The following is a 14874-nucleotide window of genomic DNA, read 5'->3' as shown; positions in this document are numbered from 1 at the left end:
ACTACTTACTGATCGCTTTTCATAAATATTATGTTTTATCGTTTTGTGAAAAATAATATGGGGTCGCCTTGACAACAATTGTGATGTAGGTGAAGTGAGAAAGCAACTAGTGGCTGGAGTATGCGGTTGTTCAAATTTATGCAAGTATTTTATTAATAAAAATTAGACCATAGAGTATGGTTTGGATAGTCTCCAAAGAGATCATCCGTCACATAGGCGCCACCTAAGCAAGGGTGGAGGACTATCCCTTTGGAGGCTACCCAAGGATGTGGTGGATAGTCCTCCCCTCCTTTTTTATTATTTTTTTATTTAGTTAAATAATTAAAACACAGTAAATAAAAATAAAAAAAGTTACATTTGTTATGAAACTAGCCTAATAGCAAACAATAAGAGAAAGAGATGTAGGGAGAAGAAAACTGATATTTCATTGATAGGTGTGTCCAATACAAGAGATACAATGTAGTATATATAGAAGAAGAAAACTTGGAGAAGAAGTCAGTCTATTTTAAGAGTTGATAACAATAATATTATAATATATTTATAACACTCCCCCTTGGTTATCAACTTAATACGCTTTGAAATGCTGCCTCGTTAAAAACTTTGCTAGGAAAACCCAGTGGGACAAAACCTCAGCTAAGGGAAAAAGAGTGCAGCGCGATTTTCTTCTCATGATACTTGTTGATCATGTATGTTGCCTCATTAAAAACATTACTAAGAAAACCCAAATGGGACAAAACTTAGTGAGGGAAAAAGAGTGCAACTTGAATAAATCTCCCCCTCATTTTAACATGTATCCTTTAAGTGACGTGTGTCCATCCTCCTTGAAAGTTGATCAAAGCTTTTGTAGCAGATTATTTGTCGCTCAATCCTTTAATGTGCAATCATTTATGTTGAGCAATGTTGTACAATCTTCTAACGAGACTTTAGGTGTCTCCAAAAATATCATATGTCCATGACTGTGTTTTGTTACATTCCTGCATCTATAAGACTAACCAAGCTTGTTTTGATGGGTTAGTAAAATATAATCTAATATCGTTTATACCTGAAAATATTTCTTTGAACTCATTTCAATATCTCTTCATTTGACAAAGGCTATATCATGACAATTAGCTCAAGTGAAAGATATTATAACCATACATAGCTAGCAAAACACATTAATGCACATATGCATTTCACGATGGTACTTCTAGAATGAGAATCTCTACTTTGGTAGGAGATGATAATAAGAATTTCTTATAACAAGTGATTTAAGAACCTTTAACATCCTTTAAGGTTCAACTATGCCCATATTAAAATATCCCAACATCATCTTCTAGATGTACTTGAGGGATTGATAAAATATAATTACATATACTTGAACTGCAGTTCGAGTAATAATTAGACTGTACCAAGATTATTAAAAAATTCTCCATCTAAAAACTCGACAGTTTCTCTCGATGATGCCTACACATCATCACTGTAAACTGCGATTATAGTGAGCTTTTAAAAGCAGAATATTGATAAAACATGGATAATTTAATCAAACTTATATCCCTCTTTATGCGAATATCTCAAGTTGTACAAAACTCGGCCCGACTATTTTAGTCCATGCATATTTTGTCAACTTCATATAGTATGTCCTTAAGGTTTTTATATCAATGCTTCTAGCATTATCAATCCATGAGGGAATTCTTCCCATCTTATCCAAATATGCATGTGCATTCACTCTCCATGAGTTGTGTTACATAAACTTACCCATATAACACATATAGATCTGTATCATATGCACACATGTCATAAACCATTGCTTTTATCTCCAAAATCCATATTGTACCATGCGTGTACACTATTTATTGAGATATCACAATCATTAGGTACACGTTTTCTATGTATGTTTCTTTGTGCACAAGTATTACATCGTTAAGATGTTTCAATTAACTTTTTAAGACACTCAATAGCTTTAGAAACTCATCAGGAGTTCCAATTATATCCAACATGTAAAAAATCATAACCTATTGAAATCCGAATATGTATACAATGATCACATTGTTCTCGAAAACTTACTTTACATGACTTATATAATTTAATCCTTCAGGACTTTCACGTAAACTTTCAGTATCAAGTGATACATAACATTCATATGACGCATATCAATTCTCTCTTTATCTTACCAGACTAATAAGATATTGGAAAGTCATTGTATCCACCACTAGAGAATGAGTCTCCTCATCAATTAATTATTTGCAAAAATCTTGTGCCACCATTTTTCTTAAAATAACTTCATGTTATTTTCAATTCATAACTTGCATAAAAGACCCATTTGTATCCAACACATCTTACAACTTCAGTTGCATGGACTAGTTATCCAAAAACTTTCCATTTCAACAGAGAATTTAACTCTGCCTTATTTGCATCTTTTCATTTTGGCCAATCATTTCTATGTTTACGTTCATAGGCAGATCTCAATCTTGATCCTCATCGTGTAATCATTTTAAGCGCTACATTATATACAAAAGTATAACGACGTCGATTTTTATTTCGATTCCGTACATATCTTAGACATGATACAACTTATCGAGATCTCTTTATTTCCAGGTACCTGAGGTTCTTCTTGAACCATCACGTCTACCGTCTCTTCAGGAGACCTTTTTAATATCACCTCGACTTGACTATCTTAATTAGTTGCTCCAACTTTCGAGGAATTGTATTACTGGAATCGACTAGTCTACCACGCTTCAGGCGTGGAATAGACTCATTAGAAAATATGTGGTTGTCCTTATGGGACACAAACATAAATGGAGCATCAGTAGTTGATTATGTGACTTACTTAGTCACTCTATTTAGGTCAGTGAACTCGTCTGGTAATTTATTCTTTAATATTGGTAAATGAATTATACTTTAAACTTCTAGTTCATAGTTTATAGTCTGAGGATCAAGATAACACGATAATTCATTTCACTTTTCACTTTCCAACTGCTTGTTATCTCCCCCTAATGTTGGGAACATTCATTCATTAAAGTGAAAAACCAATGAGCCCTAAACAAATTTCTCACTAATGGCCAACATATTCTCAAACTTTTTTAGAAGTCCCATCTTTGTGCGGTATGGTGGATGAGTTTCAATATATGTTGCACAACCAAAATCTTTGATGAGACATATTTGGTTACTGACCAAAAACCAAATATATGGGGAGAACTATAACTTATTGGCTTGATGTGAATTAGTGGTACTATATGTAAAATTACATGTACCTAAATGAACTTTTGCTCCTCTCATGATCATTGGCTTGTAATCAATAGTAGACGTTTAGTGATCATCTCAACAATAACACTTATTCCAATGATCGTTAAAAACTTGGGAATCGAATTGATTATTACCAAATAAATATACCAATTTGGAATGATATGTTTGCTATCTTATTAGCCAAGTCACACTTACACAAACTTCAAGTTGTGGATGTGATAACCATTTAGACGATGCATCGATTTAAAACACTAAATGGTATTGTGTTGGGATATTCATATCCTCTAACCATTTCCAGAATATTTAGGGAAACACACCCTACTTTATTTGGCAAATATATAACTTCCTTTGAGAGCAAACATCAAATGTATAATTATCAAGAAGAATCTTCTAGTTCTTTACTAATTTCACATTATCATCGACTCGGTGTGGTCTAACCGGTCATGCCAATTAACTAAATAATCATGATCCATAAACTTCTGATTTATGATCATATATGTGTTACTTGCTCGCATGTAATACAAAACGTAAAATACAAGATAATGTATGAACTTCCTTTGAGTTCAAACCATCATCAGGCATCATGTTAATTATTATTATAGCTCATTATTAACTCCATAGTTTATCACTTTTGGTGGTCCATCTCATTATAAATGTGACCATCATTACAATTCTAAATGGTCGATCTCATCATTACAACTTTCTCAATTATATCCATGATCACTACCTTTACAATGCTTAATATATAATCACATTCATTTCAGGAAATGTGATAGAATCTGAATACGTTATATTTTCATTCTTTGCTCAATCACACGAGTATGAAATCACTTCAAACCTTTCATACTCTTTTCATGATATTGCTACTTCATGAGCATATCTCATGTGTGACAAGTAAAAAGAATTTATCAAGTTTTCCTCATAAACAATCTCTTCTTTACATGATATCAATTGAGAGAAATGCGTATCTGATTCATACAATGTTTATCGGTCTAAAATCTTATGATCTTATGTGAATAGATAATGAGATTTAAGGAGTATGACACTTCGTGTGTCAAATCTGATAATAAAACAACCAAATTCAGTCTTTTATGTGCTTTATCCATCCATATAATTATTTACAAAAACATATCAAAAGCAATATAAATCATAAACATAAGTTACAAATAAAAGACATTGTGGTATATAAATGAATTAAAGCATCTTAAAGTATAAATAAAATGTCTCATCACTTACAAGCAAAGAAATATGCAATTTATGTATTAACATGTCAAGATATTCCCAATCAAAATTATATATCTTATATTATTTGTCATTTTAAATTGAAAAATAAACAAATATGTGTATCAGTTTCCCACAACTTTTGAAAAACATACCAATCTTTTGTTACTTGTGAATAAGCCATTTTCATAATAATATATTTTGTCATGGGAATGATAATAAACCACAACTTTGGTTTAATTATTCTATTCAATACTATATATATATATATAACAAATAGTAATACATAGAATATTAGACATACATAGTCAAATAATACAATATATGATGTTATACATGTCATCATATTATACGAGTTGATAATAACACTTTATGAAATAGGAACTGTACTATGAAATAGGAACTGTACATCGCTAGGAGCAAATAAATATGTAATTCATATATCAACATATCATGGTATATCTAAATATAAATGTAATACAACAAATATTTATCACTTAAGTTAATATAAACGAATATCTCCATCAAATTTTCATGATATTTTAATACTTAACATGTCTGCCTTTATTACTTGTAAATAACCTTATTTTTCTATGATAATCAATTTTGTTGTTTCATTCTAAGGATCTCAATTAACTTACGAATATATCTTTTACCAAAAAAATGTTTCGTACAATAAATTTATTCATGTATATAAAAGGCAATTATCATAAAAACTGACCTAATTAGTATGAAGATATCAAGAAAACAAATGCCATATCAAGAAAACAAATACCACTATCTATAAATTAAAAATAAGATGGGAATATATAAATCATTAGTTATCTCTATGTGAAATAGACTAATTAATTCCAACATGTATAATTATATAGAAACCCCCCATGGTCATTTGCTTTCCTATTTTCATGTTCATGTTCGACAACATTACTTTTAAAATTACTTAAGTTTATAAATTTTGAAAACAGAGATTTTAAAATAATTCGAAACTTATTTAAATAATTTAAAACTTATATCTTAATGGAAAAAGTGACATTATATCTTTGTGACAGAAAAGTTACCATCCTGATTTCCCTAGTTTTCACCGAGGCTAACAATAAAAAATCATCTTTGGTTGTTTGTCATCTTCCCAGTTGCAAAACCTTTATCTCATCAAATTCCTAGAAACCAAATATTCATAGTTTTAACGACATTAATAAAATAACAATACTATGATTAAAGACACCTTGAAATTATTCATCTTGAATCTTAAATTAGAGTTCCATGTAAATAGATATGCAATTCATAATGCAAGTTTGTAAATCACTAGTAATTCATTTTTAAATAAGAATCTCTCAACAATAAAATTTACATGATTTAAGAACAAATTGAAAGTTGCAATCTCTTAAATAATGTGTATATCTAGGCATCTTGCAGTGTACATATAAACTACTAATCAAATCCTAAATCATAATACCATGCAACTAATTATTTGTTATTAATGTAGCAACTTAATCTCATATAATAAGTTATTATAGTAAAAATTAATTATGATATTTGGAATTAAAATAAAATACAAAAGATGTTCAAAAATATCTTTTCCAAAAATCAACATTTTAAATAAACTTAATACAAATAAAATCTTTTACTATAAATATATTAATTTTTTTACTACCAAAATATTCGTTTATTGAAACAATGAACTACATCAAACTAATATAGCATGTTATGTTTGAGACTACTCAAAACAAACAAGCTGAATTAATTGTGTAATTATTTTCATATTTAAAAATATGAACAGATCAAGGGAAAAATGGATATTACCTCTAATCGTCGGCATGGTTGAACTTTTATCTCCTTCATATTCTGTCCTTTATTACTAGTTTTTTTTTTTTTTAAAAGTTAAAATAAAACTTACTTGTATCAGTTCCAACTCCAAAAGTAACCGATAAGCAATTTGATCCAACTTCAAAAGCAATTCGTGCTGATAACGTGTTATGAAACTAGCCTAATAGCAAACAATAAGAGAAAGAGATGTAGGGAGAAGAAAGCTGATATTTCATTGATAGGTGTGTCCAATACAAGAGATACAATGTAGTATATATAGAAGAAGAAAACTTGGAGAAGAAGCCAGTCTATTTTAAGAGTTGATAACAATAATATTATAATATATTTATAACAACATTTAAATAAAATCCTAAAGCTACATTAAAAAAAAATCCTAAAGCTACATTAAAAAAAAAAAACCTAAAGTTACATTAAAAAAAGCCTAAAGTTACAAATAAATAAAAAACTACTCGTTGTTTTCTCTGAGATTCCAAATGTGTTCGATCAAGTCTGATTGAAGATTGGCATGTGTGAAATCGTTATATAACGAGAACCTGTTTAAATCTTATTGTTCTTCGCTAACCGAAACATTATTCTGCTCCACCGCATTCTCGTCATACTCACAAATTGCATGTCCTTCGTCTTCGAGGATCATGTTATGCAGTAAAATACAAGCATACATACAGTATCGCAACGTTTTGGGTGTAAAAGCGCGTGCTGGGTTTTCAATAATATGCCATCTTTGTTGGAGAACCCCAAAACACCGTTCAATATCTTTTCTAGCCGCTTCTTGAAACCTGGCAAATTTCTTTCTTTTTTCATCTGGCGGATGCCTAACAGTTTTAACAATTGTAGAGTACTATGGGTATATTCCATCGGCAAGATAATACCCGCGTCTGTACTCCACTTCCGAAACTGTAAACCTCGTATCAGGACCGATCCCTTTTATAACATCGACAAAAACCTTGGAATTTTGTAGAACATTGATGTCGTTATTCGAACCAGGAATCCCAAAGAAAGCATGCCAAATCCATAGGTCTTGAGACGTAACAACTTCTAAAATTATTGTTGGATGTCCCTGATCGCCTCGCGTATACATTCCTCGTCAAGCGGTAGGATAATTCCGCCATGGCCAATGCATGCAATCAATGCTCCCGAGCATGCCTGGAAAACCGTGTGTTGCTTGGTGGTGTTGATACAATTTTTGGACGTCATTGAAATTCGGTTTTCGCAAATATTTTTGGCTGTAGAGCCTCACCACAAATTTGCAAATCTTGTATAAACATTCTCTAGCAGTTCTTTCGAACATCTTTAAGTATTCGTCCCAAGCAACGGCTGCCGTCCCATAAGCTAGTTGAGGAATCGCCGCAGTGCATTTCTTTAAGGTGGTGAAGCCCATTTTGCCTCTAGCATCGTGTCGCAAGGTAAAAAACGGGTAATAAGCGGCTAAATCGTCGGCTATACGTAAGAAAAGTCGACGACTCATTCTGAAACGACGTCTAAAAATAGCCTCCAAGTACAACGGCTCGTCGGCAAAGTAATCGACGACTAATCTTTCGTGAGCACCTACACGATAAAAATAAAAATATATAACTTATAATTAAAACTAAAATGCAACGCTATAAAAATATAACTAACTTTCTCAGTCTCGCTCGATGTGTGGGTTCCTATTTCGTGGTTATGACGAAACCTCCTCCTCCTCTTCTTCTTCCAGAATTAGTTGTGTCGCAGCTACCACCGTGTTTTTAAAATATTTTACGGCTTCTATGGTCTCCGTCGAACCCGATGAAGAGGAAGATGACTGATGTATTGCAAAATACGTCCATTTATCGAGTAGAGTTTGTACATTTTTCGTATTCATTAGTTTAGTTCTGTTTAGAATTTCGTTACTTTGAATGAATCTTGTGTTTCCAGGTCATTGGTGTCAAAAATGTCGAAAAACGAAGAGTTAGCTGCTGGGAAACGAGTTAGAAACAGTTAGAATAATTTTTAGAGATATTGGAATGCTGAAGCTGAGAAACAAACGAGTCTTTCTGTGGAATATGGGCCCTCGCGTCGCGCCACAAGGACCCGTTCATGCCGTTGCGTGCCGCTAGCAATTAAATAATAATATTTGGCAGTTGTTGCCGTCGCGCTACGCGATAATAGAAGGTGTTACCCGTCGCGCGACGCGACGGGTGGTCTGGGCGACTATTGTTCGTTAATGATCCAGGGTTTACTATAAAATAATTATTAATCATTCAAAAACCCTAATTACGAATCTAAAAACCCCTAGGCGATTTCAAGAGCAGATTTCACGTAATTCAGAGCGTTTTGGCGTACAAGAATCATCCGGTTAAAGCTTGGAGCATAGGAAAGAAGATCATTCGGGTCTTATCTCCCGGTTTTCATTGTTTTCTTGTTTTTCAATACTTTGATCATGAATTCTTGTTTTAAAACTTGTGTTTTGATTTTGGATACTATGTTTTCTGGCTAGAACCTTTGTTACTACCTAGGATAGATGAAAGTTTAATGAAGTTTGGATTTTTATCGGTTTTCTATTGTTTGTGTATGGATTGATCTTTGAAAGTAAATAACTTTAGAACCTCTAATTTGGTGCCTATGCGTATTTAGATTTGATTGTTGATTATTTGCTGTTTCACATAAACTTTGATGGATGTCTTTCATATAAAGAGTTTATGTTGATTGTTTGTATCTGTGCGGGTTCGGGTAATCTTTGGGTAAATCGGCTGATAGCCTTAAAAACAGTAATTAAAATACAATTAGAACTTAGTATTCTGCTTAACTTGTTACTGAGAGGCTCGAGTTTGTTAGTAGGTCTCGGTATGATATATAGCTAAGATAGGTTTTGAGAGAAGTCGATCTTAGTTCCCTAATTACACCTGTGTCTATTAAACCAAGTTAGAACCTAGAGTTGCCTTAGACTTTCGCGCTGAGAGTTAGATTGTCATATTAGGGCACTTTTAGAGACGTTAGAGGACTGAGAAGAAGTCTAACAACCGGTGTTCATAACAGCCTTGTAGAGTCTCACAGGTTTCTTACTGAGAAGGGTCCGGAGGTCTTAGTAGAGATTTCTTAGGGTTTAGTACATTAAGATCCCGGTTCCATACCACTTTAGTACCGTTAGAAATCCATTTCTAGTTAAACCAGAGTCTAGCCTAGGTAGTCGTTAATCTCTATTGAATCAAACTTTAGTTCCTTTTTGTGTCGTAGTCTAGCTTTATTTCAATTTCAATTCTAGGATTTTCGTAAACCCCCCCCCCCCCAAAACACAAAAATAGTTTAGTGTTAGTGTCAGTCTAAATAAAGTCCTTAACGTAGTTAATTAGAGTCTTTGTGGGTTCGACATCCAGACTTACTTTTCTTTACTAGAGTCGACCGATTCACTTACCGATGAGTAGTTTAGTCGAGTTTAGAGAGTCTAGATTATTACTTGAGTCTAATTTTAGGTTTATTTTAATTGATTTTTATTGAACTACTTCTAGCACATCAAGTTTTTGGCGCCGTTGCCGGGGACTCTTGGAAATTGCGTTAATTACTTTGTTTGGATTTCATCTGATATCTTTACGTGCTTTTTGTGTGTTTTTGAGTCATAGGAGTCCAAGTAATTTTAGTGTCTTTTTATTTTTTAGAGTCTTTTGTTAGAGTCGTCTTACTTGTTTGTTCTCGGTTTTGCAGTTAATGCCCCGCACGCGTTCTCAGGGACCAGTGAAGCCGCCGATCGACAAGTCTTCTTTCTCGACATCTAGTTCACAGGTTAGAAAATCTTCCACTTCATCTTCTGCCCCTTCTGACTCTACACTACAATCTAAACCACCAGACTTTGACTTCACCCCGAAGTCGTCACCCCACAACACCCCACCACCATCCCGTTCCCGTACACCTAGTCCACCACCATTTTTTCAAATGGCCGAAAATCAAACTGTCCACCAATGTTGCACTGCAGGTTTTACCGCAAACTCACCCATCACCCTCCCCGAAATCACAAATGACAAGTCCTGGCAAATTCCCTCATACATCATGACCGCCATTAACAACTCTCATCAGTTTCACGGTCGTGATGATGAGGATGCGCCCGCCCATATCAACCGTTTCACCCGTCTTTGCAGCACCTTCGGTATTTAAGGTGTTAATCTTGATGCCCGCTATCTCCAAGTCTTCCCATTTTCACTTGCTGGCCGCGCAGCAACATGGCTTGATTCGCAGCCGGCAGGTACTTTTACCACTTGGGCTGGACTTAGGGATGCCTTCCTAGCGAAGTATTTTCTACCTGCGAAGACATCTCGCCTTAAAGATCAGATCCATTCATTCCGAATGGAGCCTGACGAACCTTATCACTTAGCTTGGGAGAGATTTCAAACTTTACTCTCACGTTGTTCCCAACATGGGTTGTCTGATTGGGCTTTGGTAGAAAAATTTTACAATGGTCTCACCCCCGAGTGTAAGGCCTGATTCAACACATCTGCAGGAGGCCATCTTATGGGAAAGAAATCTGTAGCCGACTATAATGATCTCTTTGAGAGCTTTGCTCATGCTGATATAGATCATAGTGCTACTAGCAGGAAAACCATTCCTGTTACTACTTCCTCATCCTCCCGAGGAGTAAACCAGGTTGTCTCGGATTCAAAGGTAGCGTCTCAACTTGATTATATCACCAAAGAGTTGTTAGAAATTAAGAAAAAGGTCGATAGGTGTGAAGTTTGTAGGGGTGGTCATGATACCGTAGATTGTCCAACACTTACCCTAGAACAGGTAGAGTACATCGCAGGTCAAAATAGGGGTCCAAGTAATCCGTTTAATAATAGTAACTCTAACTAGTGTAGTAACAATTACCGCTCTTCCGGTAATCCCCCTGGGTTCCCATCAGGCCAATATCAAAGCAGGGGGCCAGGTTTCTATTCTAGTGGGGGTTCGGGTCAATCAGGTTAGTTTGCTAGTTTAGGTTCAGGTTTAGGGGGGGCAGTTTAGAAGTGAGGGGTCAAACCAAGAGGGTCAGCCTAGGAATGAGGGGTCAAATAGTAGTTTATCTAGGATAGAGGACCTTCTTACCCAGCTAGTGGTTAAGGACCAGGCTACCCAACGTACTTTAGAAGAACATGCCACATTCCTCAAGAATAACTCTAATTTCTTAGACCCTCAAAGGCAAGTCGGGGACATTGCACGCCAATTGCAAGAACGACCCCCCGGTCAATTTTCGAGAAATACAAAGCTGGACCCGTCTGGCACTTTGAAGGTAATTTTGACCTGTCATGGTAGGACCTTAGGAGAGGTAGTGAGACCTGAGAGTATAGAGGTAGAGGATGAGGATCCCGTAGATGAAGAGATTGAGATGGAGACTCCCGGTAAAGTGCAATCTAGGTTAATCCCAGCAAGTACCGCACACACCGGGGGGCCTCAAGTCGAGAGTAGCATAGAGAAACGATCCATACGAATCATTCCATCACCCATTGTTGATATTTCCCGTGCTCCATACCCGTCCGGTCTTAAAAACTAAACTTACTCTAAAGAGTACAGGAAATTCTTAGAGATCTTTAAACAACTTAGGATCAACCTTCCATTCATAGAGGCCCTTCAATCTATGCCTAAATACGCAAAATTCTTAAAGGACCTTCTAAAGTGCAAGGATAGGTTAAGAGAGGTCTCTAACATTCCCCTTAGTGGAGGATGTTCCGCCGTAGTCTTGAGCAAGGTCCCGGAAAAATTGACAGTTCTGGGCCTTTTCACCATTCCATGCTTGTTTAGGAGTGATACGAGTGTAGGGCCGTAGCCGATTTAGGAGCAAGTATAAACCTCATGCCGTATTCCATGTATGAGAGGTTAGGCCTAGGGGAGTTATCCCCTACACGCATGTCGTTGTCCTTAGCCGATATATCAGTGAAGTATCCACGTGGCATAATCGAAAACCTTCTAGTTAAAGTGGACAAATTCGTTTTTCCCGTAGACTTTGTCGTTCTTGATATGGAAGCCGATGAGAAAGTTCCTATCATTCTAGGACGCCCATTCTTGTGTACCGCCAAGGCCATCATTGATGTCTTCGAAGCTAAAATTACACTCCAAGTCAGTAAGGAGAGAGTCACTTTCGAGATAGCACGTTCCATGGAACATCCTAGCGATTCCGACGATCTTAGTAGTCCTTGTCATTCGCTCTATTTCATAGAGTCTTTCCTATCATGTGTCGACCATTGCTTTGACTATATTAGTGGAGCTGATCTAATAGGGGATAGGATATATGAGGTAGTTGAGGAAGTTGAGGAGATTGTGAGTGAGAATGAGGAAGGGGACGTGACTGATTGGGTCCCCGAAGTGTTAGAGTTGAGTGAAGTGAAGAGTGAGATCGAGAGTACACCCATAGAGAAACCCGCCCCATTAGAGCTTAAGGTTCTCCCATCCCATTTAGAGTATGCTTTCCTTGGTGAGGGGTCGGATTTTCCCGTCATTATTTCGTCTAAGTTAGAGGAAGGGGAATAAGGGTAGGTTGTAAGGGGGTTGAGAGAGAATAGGGAAGGCACTGCATTGCATGGCGACTTTCGGTTATCAAGGGCATAAGCCCCGCTTATTGTACCCACCGGATACTCATGGAAGATGATTATAAGCCAGTGGTGCAACCTCAACGGCGCCTAAATCCGAACATGCAAGAGGTTGTTAAGAAGGAAGTGCTTAGGTTGTTAGATGCCGGGGTGATATACCCTATTTCCGACTCACCATGGGTTAGCCTGACCCAAGTTGTCCCAAAGAAGGGTGGGATGACGGTAATCATGAATGAAAAGAACGAATTAATCCCTTCTAGTACCGTTACCAGTTGGCGTGTGTGCATCGACTACCGCAAGTTGAATGACGCCACCCGGAAAGACCATTTCCCCTTACCATTCATTGATCAAATGTTGGAGCGTTTAGCGGGTCAACAGTTCTATTGTTTTCTCGATGGATTTTCGGGTTATTTTCAGATCCCAATCGCACCAGATGGTCAAGATAAAATGACTTTCACATGCCCTTACGGCACTTATGCGTATCGCCGCATGCCTTTCGGGTTATGCAACGCTCCGGCTACATTCCAAAGATGCATGGTTGTTATATTCCAAGACATGCTTGAGACTTCTATGGAGGTCTTCACGGATGACTTCTCGGTTTATGGTACCACTTTCGATCAGTGTTCTCATAATCTTAATAGGATGCTTAAGAGATGTATAGAAACAAACCTCATGCTTAATTGGGAGAAATGTCACTTTATGGTGACGGAGGGGACAGTTTTAGGTCACAAAGTATCTAGAGAGGGAATAGAGGTGGATAGGGCCAAGATAGATACCATAAGTAGATTGCCTCCACCCACTATTGTCAAGTCCGTTCGTAGCTTCCTAGGGCATGCGGGCTTTTATAGGCGTTTCATTAAGGATTTTTCTAAGATTACGCGCCCCATGACCCGACTTCTAGAGAATGATGTACCTTTCGTCTTTGACGAAGAGTGCATCAAAGCCTTTGACTTTTTGAAGGAGAAACTCATTAGTGCCCCTATCCTTGTTTCGCCCAATGGGAGCTTGCCTTTCAAGCTCATGTGCGATGCGAGTGATTATGCCGTAGGTGCGGTATTGGGTCAAAGAATCGAGAAACATTTCCATCCAATCTACTACGCGAGCAAAACTTTAAATGATGCTCAAGAGAACTATACCACCATGGAAAAAGAGCTCTTAGCCGTAGTGTTTGCGTTTGATAAGTTTCGCTCATATCTTGTGCTTTCCAAAACCACCGTTTTCACCGACCACGCCGCGTTGCGCTTTCTTTTCTAAAAGAAAGACGCCAAGCCATGCCTCATTAGATGGATTCTTTTGCTCTCTGAGTTCGACATCGAAATTAGGGATTAAAAGGGAGCAGAAAACGTAGCCGCCGACCATTTGTCATGCTTAGAGGATCCTAAGAGAGAGGAGGTTCGTGAGGACTCGATAGGTGACACTTTTCCTCATGAAACCATAGATTTTGTTAGAGCCGAGGTAGAGGGGTTGCCATGGTTTTCGGATTTGGCAAATTACTTAGCAAATGGTGACATTGTGAAGGGTATGTCCTACCAACAAAAGAAGAAGTTTCTTAGGGATGCTAGGAAATACATTTGGGATGACCCGTACCTTTTTAGGAAAGGTGGTGATTGAGTGCTTAGGAGGTGTGTTTCGAAAGAGGATGGAATGGATATCCTTAGACATATGCATGAGGGTTTAACGGGAGGCCATCACGGGCCAAATGTCACCGCACAAAACGTTTTTGATAATGGCTTCTATTGGCCAACGGTAGTTCGAGATGCCATAGAGTTCGTTAAGACATGTGACTGTTGCCACGTACCGGCAACATCTCATCCAAGGATGAAATGCCCCAAAATCCCATTCAAGTTCTTGAAGTCTTTGACGTTTAGGGCATTGATTTCATGGGACCTTTCCCCGCATCGAGGGGGAATAGGTACATCCTTATGGCCATTGACTATGTCTCAAAGTGGGTGGAAGCTCAAGCTTTGCCTACAAATGATGCCCGAGTGGTGGTGAGGTTTCTAAAGAAGTTATTCACACGCTTTGGAGTTCCTAAAGCCATTATAAGTGACTGTGGTAAGCATTTTTGCAATTCCGTCATGGAAAAGGCATTAGCATGCTA

General features: G+C 36.8%; 1 protein-coding gene across 1 annotated transcript; it reads right to left on the bottom strand.

Annotated features, from left to right (window-relative positions):
• Positions 1 to 7351: 7351 nt before the first annotated feature.
• LOC110882200 lies at positions 7352 to 8072 on the bottom strand. The gene is made up of 2 exons (XM_022130281.1): positions 8006 to 8072; positions 7352 to 7812 (listed from the first exon to the last, which is right to left on the bottom strand). Exons 1-2 carry the CDS (start codon positions 8070 to 8072, stop codon positions 7352 to 7354), a joined length of 528 nt encoding a protein of 175 aa, XP_021985973.1.
• Between the last annotated feature and the right edge of the window lie 6802 nt (positions 8073 to 14874).

The sequence above is a fragment of the Helianthus annuus genome, chromosome 10 (assembly GCF_002127325.2).
Source record: "Helianthus annuus cultivar XRQ/B chromosome 10, HanXRQr2.0-SUNRISE, whole genome shotgun sequence".
Lineage (NCBI taxonomy): Eukaryota > Viridiplantae > Streptophyta > Magnoliopsida > Asterales > Asteraceae > Helianthus > Helianthus annuus.
Note: the sequence above shows the minus strand (reverse complement) of the source record. Positions and strands in the feature narration are given on the sequence as shown.